We start from the raw sequence: 22,962 nt of genomic DNA, 5'->3' as shown, positions 1-22,962 counted from the left end.
CTTGGTAACGTTGAAGACACGCTTTTCAAACTCGCCAGCGTTGGTACGTTATTTTGGATGACTTTGCTACTCTTTTCTAGGCAAACACAAACTAATCACCAGGAACAAAAGAATCGATAAAGACAATAGAAAAGTTTGGTTCTAGTTGCTTTTTTAAAGCAACATTTTTATGTCTGACGTAAAACAAAAATGTTGATTCTGAAATCTTAAAGTAGGTTACTTTGATTAAACATTTTAATTATGTTTTCTTCTTAGACCCGGGTCTTGTAGGTTTTGGATGACTTTTGCTGAAACTGACTTTCGGCATCGGAGAAAATCGTTCACATCAAACCCAGTTAATCTGGGTTCAAGTTCCAAGTTTGAAAGCAATTGGATTTGTAAACGGATCTCCCTAAATACGGCTAATCAAGGATGAAGAAAGTCTAATCGTGCAGTTTTTCTTTCTTGTGAAATGACTACCAAGTGTTAAATGATCCATGGCTTCCCACATGTGCACTATTATGAGAGTTAAAAACTAGTTTCTACCATCTGTCTTCAAATATAAAACCTTAAAACAGCAGTTTGAAGGATTTTTTCCCCCCTTTTTCTTTGCGTTCATGTTGTCATGTTGCACAACTAAGACTAGGAGATGGCAAGAAAAAAGATGTTCACAATATATAAGCATTATTTCTTTAATTTTCATGTCAGGGGTTGGAACGCATCTTGAAATGTAATCATCAAATTTAGGTAAAGATAAGGTGCTTTGAAATCTGTGTCTTGAGAAACCAAATTTAAAGCAGTTTAAGTCTTGGGAGCGTTTCATTTTTACCTCGCCAACATGGCGGCGAGGTAAAAATGCAGGGTTTCAACTGAAGCGGTGATAAAAGTCACATACGACACTGCATTTCCACAGATTAAAGCAACTTGTACTGAACAGAACTGAATCTCGTGAACCGCGTCGGGCTGGTCGGATTTCTTTGCGGCGATTAAAAAAATAATAATAAAAATTTCCCCCTCTTTTTTAGCGTGCATTGTTGGTTACGTAGTGATGCCATGGAGTCCATTCGTCGAGTGTCCGTTAATGTGATCAGTCCGTCTCTGCCGGTTTGGCCTCGGGGAACTGAAGTATACCAAATAAGGCTTTCCCTGTGTAGACGGACTCGACTATTAAGGTGCTTTCCTGCTCCAAACAGAGAGTTCAACAAATCCACCCGGTGTGTCCGATGAAGCAGTTTGACGTGTCCACAGCTCCACCTCCTCGAGTGCACTTGTCTTCGTGCAGTTAGAGTCCTTTGCGAACAACTGGGAGGTGTCGTGTTATTGCATGACTTTTACACAGACGGCTAATGTGACCAGGTCAATGTCATCGAGTTCGCTGGAGGTCTCATACCTTGCAAAAGTATTTTATTGCCCACTATGTCTTTTCTCCAAAAAGATTGTGTGTTTTATGTGACGGACCAAGACAATGTAGTACCCAAGAGGACACCTTGTGAGCAACTGTGGCTTGGTGGAAAGAGGAGTTTGGTTGCCCTCTTTCCTAATCTTCTCATTAGCAACTTCCTGATTTATAAAACCACCTTTTGTTCCTGCAGCATGTCTCTGCCAGCGTTGGACATTTGCAATTGAAATGGTCCATTCTTCTTTGCAAAATAGTTCAAGTTCCGAAAGATTGGATGGAGAAAGTCTTGAATCGTCAATCTTTAAAATTTTGTCACTGATTTATTTTTTTTATTTAGGTCTGGGCTTTGACTGGGCCTATGTCTATAGCAGCTTTTGACACGTTTGTTCCGCACGTTTGTTGTATTCCCTCCATGGCTTGTGGCGAACTTTAAACTACCTATGAGTGTCTTAACAAAGCTTTGCGGAGTGCACTACTGATACTTGTCTGACCTGTTAACACAAGGTCCCACCTGAGTTGAGGATCTCTGCTGCTCCTCCAAAGACAGAATAAGCCTCTTGGGTGTTTTGGATTAGCACTTTTCTCACAAGCCCAGCCAGTTTAGGTAGATAATATTCAGGGATAGCAGAGAGGAAAGGGTTGAATGCAAATCAGATTTGAAACAGGGTTTCTGAATGTTTCAGCAACTCAAATGTAAGACTTTTTAAGACCCAACCAGGGATAATATGAATAAAATTTAAGACAGAAGTTTAGACGAGAACATCGCATATTTTATATAGAAGTAAGGCCAAGGGTTTTTTTTTTTTGGTTAGCAACAGAAGTGAGCCAGAGGCGAAGACGAACATTATCCAGAAAACTGGCAATTAATTTCCACTCACCCATGAAAGACGAAAAAACCTAGCGAGCTAGCAGGGCTACATTAGCAGCTAATTAGTGATAGCTTCAACCGCTACCACGAAGATGTCTGTGACTCAAACTAGATAGTGTATGCCAGATCAAATAGTCTTGCCTCGATTGATTGAGGCCAACTTACATTTTTAATGACTTTTAAGATATTTAGATACATGAATTTAAGACTTTAAAGGATGTGCAGAGCCCCTATGAAAACTGTACCATTTACTTCCACTTCATGTTTGTCCCAAAACAAAAACTCCCAATTAAATTTCAATTAGTAGTGGTAAGGTTGAAAATAAGAAAAAACAAAGAAGTGTCAGTGATATAAATACTTTTGTAAGGTAGTAGAGCGATAGGTCAGAGTTTTTTCTAAGACCTCCAGGACTCCTCTATCGATTTCTGGAATGTGAAACAGCATGTGGGCGAAGGAGAAACAGCTTTAATGCCGAGGACATGACCAAACGACGCTATATGGTGCTTTAGACGAAACGAGTAAAGAAAGATGAGATCTCTTGTTATGTGATCATAAAATTGCATATTGAGAGGTGTTTGATGGAAAGGAGGTAATGGCAGAAATCAAAACGATAAAGTCATCTGAACAGATCCGGTTTCTAAGGCCTTTTGCGAGAGGTTCTGGGAAAGCAGTCCAGTCCAAACAACTCTGACCCTTGCCCCCTCCGAGAACGAAAAACATGTACAGAGATGGATCCATCCCTCGAAGTCCTCCACTTGTTACGATGTTCGTCGACACCGAGAGCTGAGTTCGCCGAGTTAACCCCACCCGTCCAAATCCGCATTCAGTCTTAAGGAAGTACAGTTCCTCCGTCTGGACGGCCGACAGTTCAGTCCGTCATCGGCGTCCACTCCCTTTTCAAAAACCTCAACAGAGGCAGCGGCGGTCGCTCTTGGTCACCTCCTCCGACGAGTGAACCACGTTGGGCACGAAGCCGCTCTTCACGCCCTCCCAGCCCTCCTGGATGGTGATGTCGCCGGACCGCACCAAGGCGAAGATCTCCCTGGTGAGCTCGGTGAAGGCGTGCTCCACGTTGATGGCGTCGCGCGCCGACGTCTCGATGTAGCGCATGCCGTACGCCCCGGCCAGCTTCTCCGCTTCTTGCCGGGTCACCTGCGAGATCGAAACATCTTTGAAAACAATGTTTTGGGGGATAATTTTTGCAAATGGCGTTTTATTCTTTTTTTTTTCAAAGAAAACCTTTACAAAAACAATATTTCCCGTCACACTTCTTTGTCTCGACCTATCTTTAAAAGAAGCCAGTTTTCTCACCTGGCGCTGCGCCTCAAGGTCGCACTTGTGGCCCACCAGCAGGAAGACGATGCTGTGCGGCTGGACGTGGCTGCGCGCCTCCTCCAGCCAGTCGTGGACGTTCTGGAAGGAGCGGCGGTTGGTGATGTCGAAGAGGAGGAGCCCGCCCACAGAGTTACGGTAATAAGCTCTGGTGATGGACCTGTGCAGCGGAACGAAACAAAGACGCTTTCACTGCCTTTGATTTTTGGCATGTGGGACTGACTTTTTGGGTTTATTGCTTTTGCACTTAAGTACTTTTATTGAATTCTCACTCCGTAATAACTTCAGTAAAGAAAAGTTTTTTTGTTTTTTTTAAATCCCATGTTTCATTGATGTCATGGTATACACTTCGACAAAGTTGTGTAGTTTACACATTTCAGACGATTTCCTGTTGTTTCCTTCAATAATTCTTGGTGCAGCGCCACCACAGGCGAGGAGGTGAACAGGTTTCTCATTTAGTCTGGATGGTTTGGATGCGGTGCACTGTGGACGCGAACCGCAGCGGCTGACGATGCAACAAATTTTGCAAGTTTGAATCCCCAGTTGGGCCGTGTGAACGTCTTCAGCAACTGCAGAGCGAGTTGGATTGTTGGGGCGAAGCTGCTCACTTTCAGCAGAATCTAACAGGCCTCCAGGGACACGAACTTCTCCTGATTCCTTTTTTATTTCCCGTCATACTTTATAACAGCTATCTGAGGAAGGCCATTTATAGGCTTGAGATTGAGAGGAGAAAAAAAAAAAAGCAAGAGGTGAGGATTAGTCGATTGGGAGAACGCGGTAGGAAAGAACGGGTGTGTGGGGGAGGCGGAAAAAGCCCGACCTGTAAAGAAGTGAGTCACTTGATTTGACACGTGTGCTTAATTTATACAGGTATATATATGGAAGCAGGAAAGATGCAGAAGAAACAACTCTGACTAAAATATCTGCGTCACCGAGGAAAGAAGAGGGCAACGTGACGGGAAAATGGGCAAATTCAGCTGTGCAATAAAATCACATCACCTACGATTGACAGCCTGACGCCATTTTGCTGTAGCTTTATAGAACTGAGCCAGAATTTCACCAGGTCCAACGTAAACCGACACAAAGATCACAAACTGTCCGAAATTTCACGTAAACCACTGACACTGACTTAGGAAGTCAGATTTAGGAGAACAGTCGGATTCTTAATATAGTTGTGAATCATATCCATGGTTACAGGATGCGTCAGTCGACGGCCACACAGAGTCAGATTAAAGCGCGGCTCTGTTCATGTGTTACGGCGCGAGGACGCGTCCAATTTTAAGTAGCAGTTGAAAGACATTATGGGAAAACGCTCGTTTGGTCTCTCGGGGCTGTCGACATGGAAACGCTCAGGATAAAGGCAGGTGGCAGTCATCCTCTTCGTCACTCGGCGATGAGGGTGAAGACGCGTTTCAGCCGCTCTGACATGCGGCCGCGACTGAGCGGCCATTTATAGTCTGCAGACTCTGTCCTGTGCTGTCGACGATGACAGAAATGAGGAAATATGGATCAATGAAAGCAAACAGGTTTAAAAATTGACCTTGGAAATTAAAAAAAAATAATCACAGAGGAAACAAAACAGAGAAAAGAATATTAAGTTCCGTTTTTTTTTTTTTTTTTTTTTTACGGTTTTCAAAATTTGTTGCCGTTTTGATGGGGGCAGCATTTCAGAAAATAAAACCAAACAAATTAATATAAAACAAAAGGTGTAGCTGTTCTTCCTGTCTAGGATAGCATTTGAAATGTGGCGCAGCTCGCTCATACAGGAAGGTAGAAAACACTGTGCCAACACTTTGGTCTTCTATTGCACTTGTACTGAATAATTTCAATATATTAGATATATGCATGGATTTTTGTTGCCATCGAGTATCAAAACTATTTTTTCATGCTAGTAACATGATCTTTAAACATTAACTTTCCTGTATGATACATTGCTCTGGAAGTTATAGCGATAAACGATAATATTGCTGACTTGAAACCATTTTCAGATAGCATAATGGCAACAGCAAAACAATTGATGGATTATGAACTCTGTGAGCAAAATTGACCTTCGAAAAAGGGGCTAGTTGAGACCAAAGCACCAGACTGAAGACTTTCGTTAACCAGTTTTTGTTAGGAGAGAGAAAAGAGAAAACGATAAATCAAGGAAACGTTTGAATTGATTGTGCGATTAACTGATTTGCTGCTTACTGTAACAAATCTGACAGCCATAACTCCAGCTGTGCTTATATAAATATATATATATGTATATCTTAATGCTTGTAACTCTGTGGAACATGAATTCTGTTGGGTTTTTTTTTTTCAAATGTCTCATTATCAATTAAACCAAATTCCACTGTACAGACAGGTCAAAGGTCAATTAAAGATTTGTCCGTGAAAGGATGTTCGCCTGTCCAGACTGCTGCTCTGCATTCCTCTTAAATCCAAACCGCCGTGACGAAACGTTGCACAACAGATGGCAGTTTCAGTTTCTGGATAAATCGGGGTTTAAATTGGGCCTCGGGTTCCTCTTTTCTCCTCCAAAGTGAGAAAGTCATGTGCTCGTTCATTGTGACTCTACTTTTCCCACGAATCTTTCCCTGGACGTCTGGGCTCGGTCTGGTCTGGTCGGGCCGTCTGGACGCACTTTGCTCGCTTCATCCAGAAAAACCTGAGCGATGAGGCGTCCTGCCGCCCTTCACCGAACACACATCTGCAGATTCGTGAACAGAACAATCTCGAGAAGGAAAACAAGCATCTATTTAGCCTCACTTACTTGGGAAACGTTCAGTTTTGCTTTCTGTGAGTTTCCAGAGAAACCAGAAGCTCATAATCACAATGAAGTGCAATTTCATATAGACTTGGCAAAGTCACTTCAACATTTTTAGGGCAATTATTTGTTTTGTTTGTTTTTTTTTGCGTGTGAAGGAGCTTATTCTGTAACTTGTGTTCATAAGAGTATTTTCATGTTAGATGCCTTAAAGCTGGAATCACAGTGATGCATCAGCTGGCAAATAAGCCCTCACGTGACTCCAGTCCACACCGGAGGATTACAAAGACACAGCACGAGCTCACATCATCTGCTCAGCGTGTCCAGCCGCCTGCCTGCCTGCCCGCCTGCCTGCCAGCCGGTCGGTCTCCTCCCCTCACCTGAAGCGCTCCTGCCCCGCGGTGTCCCAGATCTGCAGCTTGATCCGCTTCCCGGGCTCGATCTCCACCAGGCGGGAGAAGAAGTCCACGCCCACGGTGGGGTCGGACACCTGGGCGAAGCGACCCTCCGTGAACCGCCGGATGAGACACGACTTGCCCACCGTGGAGTCCCCGATGACGATGAGGCGGAACTGGTAGAGCCAGATGGCCTCCATGACGACTGCGGCGCTCCGCGCGCTGCTGCTGCCGAGGCGTGGAGCGGCCGAGGTGCGCGCGCGTCGGCGCGAGCTTGAGCGAGAGACAAAAGAGAGTATACCCCCCCCCCCACCGGTTAGACCGTCAGCTGTTCGGCTGCAGCAAGGCGGAAGCAAATCTTATAGTACATCCTGTTTATTGCTTCAGCTGACAGGAATCCTCGAATTTATTTGTAGAGTAGAAAACACTAAAGTTTCAATGATATCGTTTATTACGTCAGCTTGACTCCGCAGTTTGTTCTTGCAACACCTGGAGAGCAGAGGTGGTCCTAGCTATGTGTGGGCCCAGGGCAGGAACACAGATGTGGGCACCCACTCCAGCTAAATTTGCAAATGTGCCCATTTTTGTTCATTAAAAAAAAACAACAACAACAGCTATAATATATATATATATATATATATATATATATATATATATATATATATATATATATATATATATATATATATATATATATATAAAAATAATTCCCTTCTCACCCACCGCAGGTGGTTCTTATCCTCTGAGCTCGGGTCCTCTACCAGAGGCCTGGGAGCTTGAGGGTCCTGCGCAGTATCTTGGCTGTGCCAAGGACTGCACATTTCTGGACTGAGATGTCTGATGTTGTTCCTGGGATCTGTTGTAGCCACTGCTCCAGTTTGGGGGTTACTGCCCCGAGGGCCCCGATGACCACAGGCACCACTGTGGTCTTCACCTTCCAGGCCCTCTCCAGTTCTTCCCTGAGGCCCTGGTATTTCTCCAGTTTCTCGTGCTCCTTTTTCCTGATGTTGCAATTACTTGCTACATCTACCACAACGGCTTTCCTCTGATTTTTATCCACTACGACAATGTCTGGTTGGTTCGCCATTACCATTTTGTCTGTCTGGATCTGGAAGTCCCACAGGATCTTAGCTCTGGCGTTCTCCACCACCTTTGGGGGTGTTTCCCACTTTGATCTCGGGGTTTCCAGTCCATATTCTGCACAGATGTTTCTGTACACTATGCCTGCCACTTGGTTATGTCTTTCCATGTACTAGGTACTTGTAACTGTCCTCTATGTCTGCTATTGTTCCTTGTGGGAGTGAGACTCCTTCTGTGCGGATCATATATATATATATATATATATATATATATATATATATATATATATATATATATATATATATATATATACATATATATATATATATATATATATATATATATATATATATATATATATATATATATATATATATATATATATATATATACCACCAGCAAATAACCCAAGTGGCTGATATCAGTAAATCCTACCAATGGCTGGAAAAGGCTGGACTCAAGGACAGCACAGAGGCCCTCATCCTGGCCGCCCAGGAACAGGCCCTAAACACCAGAACAATAGAGGCCCAGATCTACCACACCGGACAAGACCCAAGGTGTAGGTTGTGCAAGGAGGCCCCTGAGACAGTCCAGCATCATATACTGTATATATATATATATATATGTCACAGTTGGCCGTGCTGACTCGCCTTAGCATTCACGACAAAATCGAAATATATACAATCGAAAGTTGTATATATGTTATTTTCATGTAAAATCTTAATGTGACAATTGCGCACAAGTTTGCTGTGTTGCTGAGTTGAGTTGTGATGTGTAAAAAAAAAAAAAATTATTTAGTAGAAAGAAAATCTACTAAACACATTTGTAGGCTGCTGGAGTTTTAAGACAGAGTAATCTATACAGATTACATGTCAGTAGCAGCAACTTTACAGCTTTCAGATGAACTCTGTTGTTTTTCTCGTCTCGTTGCTGTCAACAGACCACAGCGCTTCGCTGTTCTCACTGCTTTTTTGGAGACTTCCGATGCTGTTTTGCAAATCGGCGGCAGCCGCTGGGACCGGAGTGCAGATAAGAGTCACGGCAGACACCAGGCACAACCACAGCGTATCTTTTCCATTGATTATCTGATTGATTTGTTCATCAAATGGATGCTTGCCCATGTCGTCACACCTCCCCTGTGATCTCATCAGTAGCTTGCGTCGTCTTTTCTGCATGATTTCATTACAGCCCGGAGGTAACGACTGAATATTGTGGCGGCAGGAACCCATGAGAACAGAGTCCGTTGTGTTTTTGACGCCTCACGTCGGGAGCTACGGCGGCTCTGAAGGGACAAAGCCAGAGACGGCGGGAGTTTGGATGCTCGATTTTGCCACGTATCGACTTTTGCGGCAAACGGGTGACATGTTGTGTTGTTTCTTGGCTTTTTCTGCCACTTACTGGTCACGAGTTATGATCTCTGATGTAGTCGATCAATAACTGAAGACTTTCACCCTCATGTGAGCTGCTGACAAACTGAACTTTGTGATCAATGATCTGCTTTGGGGGAAAGAAATGTGTTCTCTCTGTCCTGACATAGGAAAGCAGAAAGAAACATGATGTGTAGTGAAATTTCTTTCTTCTTTTCATAGCTGTTATGAACTTTATTTTTAGTTTAGAATTGCTCTTGTAAAGTAGGAGGTTGTTTGAAGGGCAAAATGACCACCCAGGGTATCTATAAGTAACAAAATCTACAGGGCGTTCCAAAAGTATTTATAACTCTTGGGCAAATGTCACTGCATTTTATTGGGTTTTATGCACAACACCAACAGAAAGTGGGCAATAACTGTAAAGTCAAATGAGTTCACAAACTGCTTTCTAAGTAAAAATAAAAAAGCACTGAAAACCACGCATTGTTTTCATTCTACTCCCAAGTTGTGTAGTTGTGTGACAATTTGTCTCAGTCTGCTGCGTAAAATTGTAATTAAATAGGTTGAAGTTTATGGAAGAAAGGGCTATTATTTAAAGGGGCAGTGCAGTGTGCTTTCCAAGCATTTGCTATTTTATAGCACAATCAAGTAACTGCGTTACCTGTTCTAAAAATGCTGTGGTGATTTTTCAGGGGTTGTGAGGAGTTGTACCGTCAGACCGTCAGTTCCCAAAACCACACACACACACAAAATAAAAACCTTGTAAAAGCCCACTCGGTCTCCGCCGGACTACGCATAGAGTAAAAAGCTTTTGGGGTCCATATTGTTTCAGCTCTTAAGACCATGGGAGGGCTCATGAAATTTTACTCTGTAAATTACCATGAAATTGGGCCTCTGCCTCTAAGAAATGCCTGCTTTTCCTTCAGGAAGTCATCACAACGCTCCTTTATTAATCCTATTAACAACATTAAAAGTACGTCAGAAGTAGCTCCTATGAGGAGCTCAGCAGATGCGCAGTTGCAGCACGTGTTTGCTAATTGCTACTGGCTAGTCTGAAGGAGCTGAGCGGGGGAGATTACAGGATTCATGAAGTCAGGAGCAACACTCCAGTTATGTTTTAGATGTGGGAATAGCATTGCGACATGAGGTAAAGCTCAGAAGAGTAGCTTTTGCACAACACCGTCCCTTTTAAAGGAAATTATTATAACACTGCAGCGACAAACGTGTGTTTTCTGTTTGAAATCGAGTGAGTTTCCTCAATTTTCAAAGCGAACCTCCTTTAATGTCGACTCACAATCTATCTGATCGGTATCAGGCCGCCAGGCGGGCAGAGGGCCAGCTCTATGAAGCCTCCCATCAGCCCTGCTCTCCGGCAGAGTCGGGTTGCACGGCCCAGTCAGTGTGCAAACATTAGCAGCTGGAGTCCCTGGTGAATAGAGCGGCCTCCGAGCTCTTGTTCCTGATGAGGTCCAGAAACGCCTGTCCAGAATGTCCAACAGGAGCAGATAAAGGACAGCTGACCAGCCTGCTCTAGTGAAACCTGCCAGAATGATCTCTAAATGATTTTTAAGGGCTTATTTAATGAGCTGCCCAACAAATCACAAATGTGTTTTGTTGATTTCAGTCACTTTAAAGTGACTAAGTGCTATATGGCTACTAAGTTAAGTTCATCAATACAAACGTATATTGTTTATGAAAAAAGAAGAACTGTGCCTACTTGCAGCAGGAGTGGGTCCGCTTTAGGCCGGTGTTGCCGTTCAGGACCAGGCCGATGAGAGCTCCATGGCACCAACAAGTCGGACTGGTTCGACGCTCAGGCCGCAAAAAAAAAAAAAAAAAAAAAAAAAAATCTGGGGACTCCGTCTATCAGTTTCTATCAGTAGGTACAAACACACACTGGTACGCCGGAGTCCGGAGCGGTTCCGTCTCTTACGGTCAGGGCCCCCCTGTCTGCCTCGGACAGCTCAGACAGAAGCGCATCCAGAGCTATTATTGTGTTTTGTTTTTTTTTTTGAAAAAAAAAAAAAAAACACACACACGGATCCTGCGGAAGTCCGGGTCAAACTGAGCCCCCCTCGTTGTCAACAGCCTCTGAGGGAGAGGGGCGGCTGGGCTGGAGGGGTGGTGGGGTGGGGGAACCAGGCTGTGAGGGCGGGAGGTGGTGGTTGTGATGGGGGGTCCCGAAAAATTCCTTCTGGTGTTTAGAGCTAATCGACAGCAGATGAAATGGCAGCAGAGACCGACGGCAGCAGCGGCGGCAGCAGCAGCAGTAGCATCATACAGCCTGACTCATCCCGCATCAGTACCACTACCGTAAAGAAGCGCGTAGGGGCGCAACGAGAACGGAGCGGAGATGGAGAGAGGGTAGGAAAGTTTCCCCGTTTTCGCGGAAGGTTCCCCATCTTATGTCCAAGGAGACCTGGAATTATAAAGTTGTGTATTTTACTCCTAGTAACGCACAGCTTCTGTACGTTTCCTTTCTAAGCACGTTAGAAAATTACACGTGTTTTGTACTTTTATACTAAACAAAGGTTGACGCACTATCAGAAGACAATGTGGCCAAAGGATTAAAAAAAATTCGGTTTAAAAACAAAAAAGAAAAAAAGAGAAGTTTCTGTGGCAGTTTTCCATCAACTGAAATCTGTCTTTCATTTGTTTCTAAACATCTCGGCCGTACTGAAGAATTGAGCTGCGCACTCACTACAGTCTTTACGCTCACTCCTTCATGCGCACTTCCGGAAAGGTTTACCGGTCTTGCGCACTCACTACCGTCTGGGAATTGTAGTTTCTTCTTCTCCTCCCGCATCAAAGTGCCTGATTTATCTACCTAGCTAGCAATGTAGCTAAGTAAGTAGATAGCTGGCTACACAGCCAGCTATGTAGCCAAATAAATAGGTAGCTAGCTACATTGCTAACTAAGTAGATAGTTAGCAATGTAGCTAAGTAAGTAGGTAGCTGGCTACATAGCTAGCTAGGCTGACTGATAACAAATTGAAGTACAATAATAAACTAATCACACATTGTGGAAGCCTTTTCCAGTATTTATGGATTCAGCTTCATATCCAGGACCTTGGCTGCTTGATTAAAAGTGTCATTCTTGTTTCATCGTTGACTGGATTTCACATTTGAAACGTTTTTATTATTATTATTATTATTATTATTATTATTATTATTATTATTATTATTATTATTATTATTATTATGGGTTTGTTGAAGTTTCTTTTATTTTGTTTGTTTAAAATCCATTCATCATTCATTTCTTTTTACAAAGGAATAACAACATTCCAGTTTTTACCCAGTCGCCTCGACGCGGTTCTTGAGTCATTTTTGACATTTGCAAGGCAGTGAATGCTTTTCTGAAAACAATTTGTACAAACAGAAAAACAGTAGATTGGTGCTAACAGACAGGACATTGTTCACATTTATGCTTTTAATGTAATTTGTTAACAGACTATGCCATTGTGGTTCAGAAAGGAAAAGACAGCACTGAGAGGACAAAGAAAATGAAAGAATATAGAAGGAACATAAGACAGTCTGATTAAGGAAAACAATACATGACATTTTGTGGGACTGTCTGACTTTAATCACCTCTTCTGTTTTCAAGAGACAATTTAGCTGTTTTAATTTAATCAAGATAATAGAGCGCTCTTCTATTTATCTTTACTTCAGTTAGGATACTTTAGATTTGATTGCATGTGAGGTTCCTCAAGGCTCTGTTAACGGGCCAGCTATATCTAGTGTGTTTATGCTCCCCTGCTTTAGACAGTAGAAAACTAGAACTTTTCTTGCTGTGCCTGGTCCTAATGACACACTTTTAAATGCTGTAATTAAATGATCACAACCTCTATGTGAACAAATTGACTGTGTTAATAACAACAGTGGTACAACGTGATATGTTTTGTCACAATTTAAAACAGAAAAGACAAAGTCATGGCCCTAAACAGGTTGGGAATCAGTATGTCCAGTCATGTGTTTATCACTAAATCAACCTACTAACATCTTAAAGACATAACCAGAATTTGTGCATTTATTTGTATTTATTTGGAGTTTAAATCATTGTAACAGTTTCTATGCAGGTCTCTTTAAGATACTAATTAGTTTGGATTCTGCAAACTAATTATTGCATTTTTAAAAGCAATTTGTCCAAAATACTTGCGGTACCAAAACTGAACATGTGGGGGCGCAAAAGGAAGTTAACGACCTGAAGTGCAGAAACTTTTGACACCATCAAATCATAAATGAAGACATAACTGTGACCTTTAACTTTAAATATAACCCAACAATTTTCAGTCCATCTTCCCATGTATTTTAAATTTGAATTTTGACCTTTGTCCATTTTAGTGGACACTTATATATATAAGTTACTTAAAACACTATAGCACTTAGCTTGTTCACGAATGGTGCGCTACGGACAGATTGCCTTGCCTTGTTGGTGTGAAAAACAGGAAGAGCTTCAGCTGCAGCCTCGAAGGCCCTCATGTTGTCACTTTACATCATCCTATGTGTGATTGTGCTGTTACACAGGATATAGGCTTCACACTTTTTGACAAAACGATTTCACACGTGTGCAGTTGAAACCTGTTATCCGCATACACTGTATGAAACAGACTAAACCAAACCGAGCTTAACAAAATCATCTCCATGTGCACAGTGCCAGGATAAAGAGAAATGTCTCACCACTCATGTTTTGGGTCTTTTTCCACAAGCTTCTCACAATAGCTTGTTGGTATTTGGGCCCATTTCTTCTTTCCAGAATTGGTGTGACTGGGTCCAGTTTGCTTTAGGAATCATTTTAAAACTCTGCCCACAAATTTTCTCTGAGCCTGAAACGTTGACTTTGCAATGGCTGCTCTGAAACTTTGACTTTGTTGCTCTCAAGTCATGTAACTGTTTTTTTTGTGTGTGTTTTTTTTGTTTGTTTTTTTTGTGATATGCACAGATTCGCCGTCCATCTGGAAGATCTCAGGTTTCCCACCTTTGACCTCCTGGCTGATTTCTTGAGACATGGCCTCAACATTTCCAGTTAATGTTCTCTTCTGATGATCCCAGCTCGTTTCTGAAGTGCACCGACCTCGTCTCGCTAAAAACTCGATGACAAGTCTTACTGGTCTCAACCATTTTGAAGAGAAATTTTGCTCAGAGACTTCATAATTGATTTTATTTTCTACTTGCGTTGTTTTGCTTTTGTCTTTGGTTTTTCAAATTTGTTGAAAATTGTTGTTTTTTTCATTGATCTTTGAGAATGTCTTGCTGCACCATCGTGACGCCGATACCATAATGCTACCTGAAAACGGTCTCAAAAACAACAATATTATCGCTTATCGCAATAACTTCTGGGGACAATTTATCATCCAGAAAAATCATTTGACATGACAGACCTTGTCAAGGTAATTTGAGCAAGTATGTAAAAGACATGACTATTATAAAAGTTAACTGCTATTCAAGCTATTAGAACTTTGTTAAGTCAAGTTCTTATTGTCCCAAACTGCTTAAAGACGCACATTCAAAATTTCAATTAGAAAAAACAACAACAAAAAATGGCTACGTGTCATTTTGTGAAGTGTATGTAAATATCTGCAGCTGCATCTGAGAGCGCGGGGCCGAGAGGGAGGGCGGGGGGCGTGGCGCGGCTGTCCCCCCGCACAGAGTGCTGACAGCCCGGCCTGTCACCGCACAGCGCCCTGCAGAACGGCGGACCGGGCTGCAGGGCGGACCGAGCGCTTCACTGACCGCACGGCGTCTCCTCTCTCCCGGTCGTTTCTTGCCTCTGGGCTGCGTCAGTCTTTTTAACCTCCTCCAAAGGAAACTGAACGGGACAAAAACAACAACAAACTGTTCCTGCGTCCACAGGAACAAGGAACGCCTCTACACAGCTCTAAGTATTCACACTTTATTTCCATTTTCAAAAGCCCGAACGTTAGTGGATAATCAGTGAACGCGTGACTTCGGATCGTCAGGATCTCGAATTGGACCCATCGGCCCGTCCCGTCCAGTCCCGTCCCGTCCCGCCATGCAGCAGGAGCGCCTGCTGAAGGTGCTGGTCATCGGCGACCTGGGCGTGGGTAAGACGTCCATCATAAAGCGGTACGTCCACCATGTGTTCTCCCAGCACTACAGGGCCACCATCGGCGTGGACTTTGCCCTCAAAGTGCTCAACTGGGATCACAAGACGGTGGTGCGGCTGCAGCTGTGGGACATCGCTGGTGAGTCCCCACCCCACAAAAAAAAGTGTATTATACCTCCAGGATCAGCTCCTCCTGGTCGTTGAACGCTCAATGGTGATGAGATTATCAGGACGGATACAGCAGACGCTGCATGAGCAGAAAATAACTTTGAGAGAGGAAACTGAGAGGAGAGCATATTGGATCTTTGTTTACCAATATGATTCACATGTCAGAATAAGGGATGGATCGCCAACAGATCGTTTCAGGACAAAGGTCTGCAGATTCTTTCACTCGATGTTCTGATAATAATTGCGTAATCGCGGTATTTCCGTTCAAGAAGGAATTCAATCGAAATTTCTTCACACAATCACTCCATAAGTTATTTAGGAAAGTGGCGTGTAGGAATGTAAACAGCTGCATGATTGTATTCGTGATTCAGACATGGATGTAATGACTGAATTATAATTACAGGCGTTGGAGCAAAAGCCCTTTCAGAGCGGCTACTCGTCGGCCATTTTGCTAAAGAGCTGTGGATTCAAAAATATTCAGCTTTTTATGAACCATGCGGTCCTCTGAGAGTTCTGACCAAATCTCGCTGACACATCCAACAGTGACGGGGCGTCATGTCACACTTAGCACCAAGAACATGCGGTGAGCCACCATTTCTGCTAATGTACAAGTTAAAAGCCTCCCGTGTTCAGATAACGAATCCAGCATGTCTCCTCCTCCTGCAGCCAATTGCAATGTTGGGAACTGTGTCACTGCTGTCTTCACAACTGTCGTCCCTCACTTCATTGACATGTTACATGTATGTCCTGTTGGCTTGGCTGCTGAGTCAGGTCCTAGCAGATAGGAGCTGCAATTTGCATGAAGAGGTGCAGTCGAGGTGACACAAGAAGACTTTGCATCGGCAGGGACGAGCCAGTGCGTTTGGATTGTTGCATCTCGCAAATAAGTTTGTTTACATCATAAAACATTCCGTGTTGCCATCCTCCAACTACTTCCTGTCATCTTCTTCTTTGTCGCTTGGTCCAGTTGCAACATCCGGTTATTGATCATGTGAGCCGTGTTTCCGTCGCACTTTAGAGAAATCAACCAATTTCTGCATGTTCGCGAAAACGACTTTATCTTAGCGCCAGAAGCTTTTATTTGAATTTTTTTTCAAAGTTACGTTGTTTCCAGCAAGCAAATTTATATTGTGCGTTTATGTGATCAATGGAAAGGCAGCTGTTGTCAGCAATGCGATATTTTTATATGAATATGGGTTGTTGACCATAACGGTGAAATTAATGCATCGTACGTCGACACTGGGTCAAATTTTCATTTTGGTTCATCCCCGTCAGATACTTAGCAGCTATTTGTTTGAGTTTTTAGGTAAAAGAAAAAATACAAAAATAATACACAACAACCCATCATTGTTCTGTTCAATGCTCTCACTGAAGTTTATTCATTCAAATTATTGATGGATTTGTTACTACTAGCATGTTAGCTTAGCATAAAGACTGAAAACAGTTTAAACCAGTTAAACTGGCTCTGTTTAGCTGTCAGACACAATCTTGTCATGTGTGTATAATTGCCAAGTGTATGTGTGTGTGTGTGTGTGTGTTTGTGTGTGTGTGTGTGTGTGTGTGGATGTGTATCTCTTGCTGATTCACTTCTGTATTAAGATCATGTGGAGGAAGTTAGTGACTCGCACAAAGACTTATTTATACATCGTGCGAGTGTGTGTGTGTGTGTGTGTGTGTGCGTGCGTGCGTGCGTGTGTGTGTGTGTGTGTGTAACATTCAACAGTGACACATGCATCGTTCTATAAGTCGGTCTGATGGGTTTTTGTCACTGTTTGTGTTCTTGGTAAGTCGGTGGTGTGAAAAACAGTAGAAGCAGTTCCTGTTCCTGAGGAAACTTTAGCCACACTTACAAAAGCTTCACCAAAGCCGAAAGGGGCAGTAATTCAAAAGTGACGTTCATGAACGGGGCAAAAAAAAAAAAAAGAAAAAAATCTCATTATCTCTAGATAAGATAACAGAGCTTGGCTCAGAGAATTTCAGCAATGCAGAAAATGCTGGCCTGAAGAAGTTTCTAGTAAACTGTTTCAGAAATTCATATTGTGAATTTGGTTATGAATTAACAAGAAACAGGAAATGGGAAATAGCAATGGGCCTCATTTCACATCCTGAAGTGGGTAGCAGAGATGGACCAGGTCTACAAAAAATATCCGTTTCCTGACCAACTTCAATTCAGTTGGTCAGGAAAAAAAATCTTCACAGAAAGTCAAACATTTTTACAGTTATAGCTGATCGTCTGATTGAGGTTCAACACAGAGATTTAAAAAAAAAGATGTCAAAACACAAATTCTGTTGATGTTGCGTCGCTTTGGCAACAAGGGGATCCAGGAGCCAGAGCTCCATCCTGTATTGCAAAATGCTGCATTCAGGAGTTTTTATGTGTTATGCAGCATTACAAAGACCTACTTTAGACTTCAGAAAGATGTCTTCCAAGATAGTAATGATATCTGTGTCTTTGACATTTCTGGTACATTAGTAAAGTATGAAGACAGTTTCTCTTGTTTGTCTTGTTAGAAAAATCTGTGAGAGGAAACACAATGAAAATGTCCCCTCTGCTACCCCTCTGTTTTAGGGCTACAGACCAAGTTTGTTTCTAAATAAACCACCCACAATGGTCTTGCTTTTGACATTGAAAAGCCAGAGATGATCTGTATACAGCATTTATTACACATCCTGTTGGAAACTGTAAGGATGTTCAATGTAGGGAAGTGAGATGTCAAAGACTCTGGACATTGTAGGACTGTTAAGGTTGATGCGTATCTTTGGTTTCCCATTAAACCGAAGATACGCATTGGCTGGGATCACCCCAGTAGAATGGCAGACTGGGATGGGGATCCCTGGCTTTCTGGCCTTGACGCAACAGCACTGCCAACTGCATCCACCAAGCAGCCACAATGCAGATATTTCTGGAGAAAACTTGAACATTCAAGAGGAGGGGAGAGTTAAATGTACATAAACTGATTCTTTGACTTACCTGTATGAGCTTTTGCTTCTTAAAAACTTGACCTTTCAAATTCAGAAGGTTCAGACAAACAGGAAGCAACAGTGAGCTGGATGTCGATGTTGGAGCAAAGTGTCCAAACTTTACACCAATGTACAAAGCCATAGCAGAAGAGGAAAAAGAAAGGCTAAAATCTAAAAAAAAAAAAAAAAAAGGCTAATAGATTTTGATTACATTGATATCAGTCGTTGGTTTGGTAAAACATCTTGTCTCCCTGACAGGACAAGAACGCTATGGGAATATGACCCGCGTCTACTACAGAGAAGCACTGGGGGCCCTTGTTGTCTTCGACATGACCAGGCTGGCCACGTTCCAGGCTGTCCTGAAGTGGAAACGAGACCTGGACTCAAAAGTAAGTTTTACAAAGAGCTGCTGAAGCTGACCAAATAACTGTAAGGTGAAAAACTCTGTTTACTGTTCACTTCAATTCAGTTGGTCAGGAAAAAAAAAACTTCACAGAAAGTCAAACATTTTTACAGTTATAGCTGATCGTAAATGACGAGCTTTAAAACAACCACGTCTTTATGGTGTTAAGAAACAAATGAGAACTAGTCTGCCTTAAACCTGTCATATGCTTTCCTTTCCACTTGTGGGCAGCAGAAACAATATTTTTTTATTTTCTTTTAACTGCTGACTTTTTAAAGCCTGCTTGATAGCAGGACCATATCCATGGTCCTCTTACCTTCACTGACTCATAGCCTTTAAAGTGTAAGGGTATGGTTTAGATTTTCAAAATCATTTTCTCTTCATGTCTCCTCCTTTCCGATTCAGGTCACTCTGAGCAACGGGAAGCCAGTTCCAGCCGTTCTGCTGGCCAACAAGTGTGACCAACGTCAACTCGGTCTGTGTCCCAAACTCCCAAAGCTGGAGAACTTCTCCCAAGACCACAGCTTTGTTGGCTGGTTTGAAACATCTGCTAAGGTGGGCTGTTGTTTTCCTCCGCGAATCGTACTGACACAATGTTTACACTGCTTCATGTCTCTGAGGAGGAACTGTGAATGAGTTTCCTTTTGCATGCTTAAGAAGCTCATTGTAAAAAACATAGATGTATGTCATTCAATATCAGCTATTTTTTTCTGGGCTAGAAAACACTGGTGGCAGTGAAAGGCATCGTTTGAAATTCACACTGCTGGATTTCAAAGAGGCTGCCATCGGATTTTGAAAAAACAGAACGCTTAGGGAAATAGGGAAATTAGGCAAACTACATTTCGACTAAAACCAGCTGGTTTCTGACCACAAAGCAGCACTAAAAGTCTCAAAAACAACTCGGCATTGACTTGCCTCACCTCTGTTGACGATTCGGTGGCACCTCTCTGTCGCTAGCAGGTTTACAACTTCCCGATCCATTTCCATAAGTCACCAAGGAGCAGAGCGATTCTTAAATAAGTTACTTTTTTTAAACTGAGCCCAAATTCTGCAGCACATCTGCATGCTGATGAAATGTGATCAACTTGTTTTCGAGTAGTGGACAATAAACAGCAAAACTCTGCTCACCTTTTCATACATAAGCATACATTTAAGATTTAAGATGTCAACAGCTTAGCAGCTAAAACCAACGGCACTCTTTGTCTGTGAGGAACTTTCTTGCAGGATCTTGCGCTCACAACGTCACGTTTCAGCCTGTCTGCAGCTAACAATTTAACAAAGAAAATCATCATTTCTTTCACTGTCCTTTCCCCGACCTTTGACCTCTGTCCCCAGGATGACACCAACATCGACAGCGCCATCACGTGTTTGGTGAAAGCGATCATGTCTGGGGAAGAGGAGAGAGCGTCGAGCAACGGCGCTCGCAGCGAGGCCGACAGCGGGATCGTCGTTCTGCCTCGTTTCGACCACAGCGCCAAGGAGAAGGGACTCGGCGGCTGCGCCGGGTGCTCCTCGGCCAAACCCAGAGCCAGAACCGGTGACTGATGCAGATCCACCAGCGTCATGGAGCGACGACTTCAAGTCTTCCCCTTTATAACATCCAGAAGTTTCCCTAACTCTCTGGAAAAACTCTATTGGAGATGTTTTCTGACATTTTTGCTTTTCCTCCAAGTCTCCAAGCTTTTTTTAAATTTTTTTTTTTTTTAACAAACTGGGGCATTGTATGTTTTTTTTTTTACAACCAATTTAAGATTGACTTCAGCAACCTCAAAAGCATTTTCCCGTGGCTGCTGCGTCGAGGCACCAGGGCAGCATTCTTCTCAGAAAGGCGACCGTTAAAAGCACGTCAGCAGTTGTGAGACTTTTCTCTCTTCTTTTCTCACAGAGCATATTTTCATTGTCCTAAATGTCTGTATCTGAAAGCACATGTCTCTTGTGTATTTCAGAGTGATTTATTTATTTATATTTTACATCAGTTAATTATTAGACAAAACTCTGTCATGTTTCACTCTGTCCTGTCTGCAGAACAGAACAAAGTCTCTGTTTTGATGATGCCCGTTGTTTTTGTCCTGCAACAGAAAAGCCTTTTCCCTTTATGATGCATGAAGTAACTGCCTCCCAGAACACACGTGTTTGGACGCAGCGAGACCTGAACGATGCTCGCAGGAAATCGAGCATCGTTTTCCACAGCGGCTCTTCATTTGGCGACAAAAGAGCAGAATCAACAACTTTAAAAAAATAAAATAAAATACAGACATAGCAAATGCCGATTCCAGCAGTTTTGGAATAAACATTGCTTTAAACTTCCACCAAAGAATGATACAAGTATCATTCTTGAATCTAGTAGTATTTATTTTTTTTCCCATCATTACATTGGAAACTAAGTGTTTTTTTGTTTGTATGTTTGTTTGTTTGCATCCCATTAAAAAAGTATCAATCCTCTTTTTGTGGATGTTCAAGTTGCCTTTTCACAAAAGCTTTCATAACATTTGCAGCTCTAGAGAAATTTCATTTGGTTGGACTGAGGCCAAAAACAGCTCTTTGGTTCTAAAGGTTGCAGACTCCTGGCTCAAAGCGCATCCGTGCGATACAATGACCAATTCCTAAACCTAACATTAGAACCCGTTCCGATCTTTGAACGTTGCTCTTTGAAAGTCCATCTTGGGTGTTTGCTGTGTGCCGCAATCAGGTGACATCCTGTCAAAATGAAGTTGCGTGTGTTTGGGGGTGGGAGGTAGGAGAGTGTTTTTTGTTTTCTTCTGTTGTCATCAGTCATCGTCCCTCCAGGTGATGCTCAGCAAACGTCGCTCTTCCTTCAGGTGTGGATGTCTGGCCTTCTCTGTGAAGACCACTCGTCTCCTGGATGCCAGTGAAAGGGGGACGCGCTCGCATAAATCTTGACGCTCTGTCCATCTCTGCAAAGTTTCTGGCTCTAAGAAAGCTGCTAAAACGGACTCGTCATTTGCCACCGGGAACATTGCAGTGATGGCTGCGGATGTTGGTTATTTAAGGACGAGAGATGCACATCATTACTGTAATTAACGCAAATTATCAAAGCGTTTGTGCTTTGGGCCACCAGAGGGCGCCACGCGGTGCTTGATTTGACTCGCTTGCCGGATACGAGGACGATGCTTGACTTTTTGAAGCAGCCTCCATATGCTTCCATCTTTCCCTGCTTCCTCCAGTGGGAGGGTAACAAATAAATAAAAATAATCTAACAGCTTTTGTGTGTGTGTGTGTGTGTGTGTGTGTGTGTGTGTGTGTGTGTGTGTGTGTGTGTGTGTGTGTGTGTGTGTGTGTACAGACGTGCAGTCACTTCTCGCTTCACATGCACGTCCCACTTTGATTCCATGTGCCATCGAGTCGTCGCCTCGCTGCGGGGGGCCGCCGAGCAGCGTCGGTGCGATGCGGACGCGGGCAGAGTGACGGCGGGAGAGCCGATGTCCTAGAACCGGAGACAACCGCTGATTCACCAGCTGGAGGGAGATCGTTGCTGTCAGAGCCGCTGGTGGGCTGCAGGTTTCCTTCGCCTCTCGCAGGAGGAGAAGCGCATTTTGCTCATTTGTGATGGAAATCCCGTTGCGTCTCGGAGGGATGACTGCTTCAGAGGACAGAGCCTTCACCTGTTCTGCTGTGAGTTAAAAACACAACTGAAATTCCTTCTTTGTTTGGTTGGTTTGCAATCTATAACATTTATTTGGTTTGAATTGCACGAGGAGACTTTACTTTGTCCAAAGAGGGATTTTAACAAATTTTAGTGCTGACAGTTGCTATTAAACTCTTAATTGTAAATCACAATCAGGCATCAATTATTGAATACAAATCTTTTTTTTTTTTTAGAAAAGTGTATCTTTAATTTAACGAAAATCTCATTGGGCATGTTTCCTATCGTTTATTTATCGTGATACGTTTCTTATCCTGATCAGAATTTTTGAGTCATTTTTCTCACGATAAATTCCAATTGGTGATGATATTTAAGATCCCTCGATGCCCCCCCACCCATCCCCACTCCAGCTTCGAACCACGCGGCTTATATCCACGTGCGCTTTTCTGTAGATTTTTCTTCAACCTGCTGGAAGTGAATCATTGCAAGTCAAAATTGGAAATAAACAAAGAAAGTGCTAATTTTCATTCAGAACAAGTACATGCACGTTGCCCGTTGTTCTTCTTTTTAAAAAAAATGTAGGTGGGGCTTAT

The 22,962-nt window shown here is 42.8% G+C and overlaps 2 protein-coding genes across 2 annotated transcripts; one reads left to right on the top strand and one right to left on the bottom strand.

Annotated features, from left to right (window-relative positions):
- Window positions 1–650: 650 nt before the first annotated feature.
- Window positions 651–11,303, bottom strand: LOC129352370 (ras-related protein Rab-39B). Its single transcript, XM_055021334.1, has 4 exons — window positions 10,887–11,303; window positions 6,708–6,995; window positions 3,558–3,738; window positions 651–3,398 (listed from the first exon to the last, which is right to left on the bottom strand). The coding sequence occupies exons 2-4, from the start codon at window positions 6,920–6,922 to the stop codon at window positions 3,153–3,155; spliced, it is 642 nt and encodes a 213-aa protein (XP_054877309.1). The 5' UTR covers window positions 6,923–6,995; window positions 10,887–11,303; the 3' UTR covers window positions 651–3,152.
- Window positions 11,304–14,849: 3,546 nt separating this feature from the next.
- On the top strand, window positions 14,850–21,207 carry zgc:162171 (uncharacterized protein LOC565931 homolog). Its single transcript, XM_055021268.1, has 4 exons — window positions 14,850–15,372; window positions 18,621–18,751; window positions 19,171–19,320; window positions 20,101–21,207. The coding sequence occupies exons 1-4, from the start codon at window positions 15,180–15,182 to the stop codon at window positions 20,308–20,310; spliced, it is 684 nt and encodes a 227-aa protein (XP_054877243.1). The 5' UTR covers window positions 14,850–15,179; the 3' UTR covers window positions 20,311–21,207.
- Window positions 21,208–22,962: the final 1,755 nt, after the last annotated feature.

The sequence above is a fragment of the Poeciliopsis prolifica genome, unplaced genomic scaffold, assembly GCF_027474105.1.
Source record: "Poeciliopsis prolifica strain line A6 unplaced genomic scaffold, Auburn_PproV2 SCAFFOLD075, whole genome shotgun sequence".
In the NCBI taxonomy this organism is placed as follows: domain Eukaryota; kingdom Metazoa; phylum Chordata; class Actinopteri; order Cyprinodontiformes; family Poeciliidae; genus Poeciliopsis; species Poeciliopsis prolifica.
Note: the sequence above shows the minus strand (reverse complement) of the source record. Positions and strands in the feature narration are given on the sequence as shown.

What these genes read in the sequence shown, in the direction of transcription:
- LOC129352370 (XM_055021334.1), bottom strand. Translation starts at nt 6,922, where the DNA reads ATGGAGGCCATCTGGCTCTACCAGTTCCGCCTCATCGTCATCGGGGAC. An exon ending in GCGGGGCAGGAGCGCTTCAG is followed by an intron (nt 3,739 to 6,707) that starts GTGAGGGGAGGA and finishes TCCGCTGCACAG; the next exon opens with GTCCATCACCAGAGCTTATT. An exon ending in ACCTTGAGGCGCAGCGCCAG is followed by an intron (nt 3,399 to 3,557) that starts GTGAGAAAACTG and finishes TCGATCTCGCAG; the next exon opens with GTGACCCGGCAAGAAGCGGA.
- zgc:162171 (XM_055021268.1), top strand. Translation starts at nt 15,180, where the DNA reads ATGCAGCAGGAGCGCCTGCTGAAGGTGCTGGTCATCGGCGACCTGGGC. An exon ending in AACGAGACCTGGACTCAAAA is followed by an intron (nt 18,752 to 19,170) that starts GTAAGTTTTACA and finishes TTTCCGATTCAG; the next exon opens with GTCACTCTGAGCAACGGGAA. An exon ending in GGTTTGAAACATCTGCTAAG is followed by an intron (nt 19,321 to 20,100) that starts GTGGGCTGTTGT and finishes CTCTGTCCCCAG; the next exon opens with GATGACACCAACATCGACAG.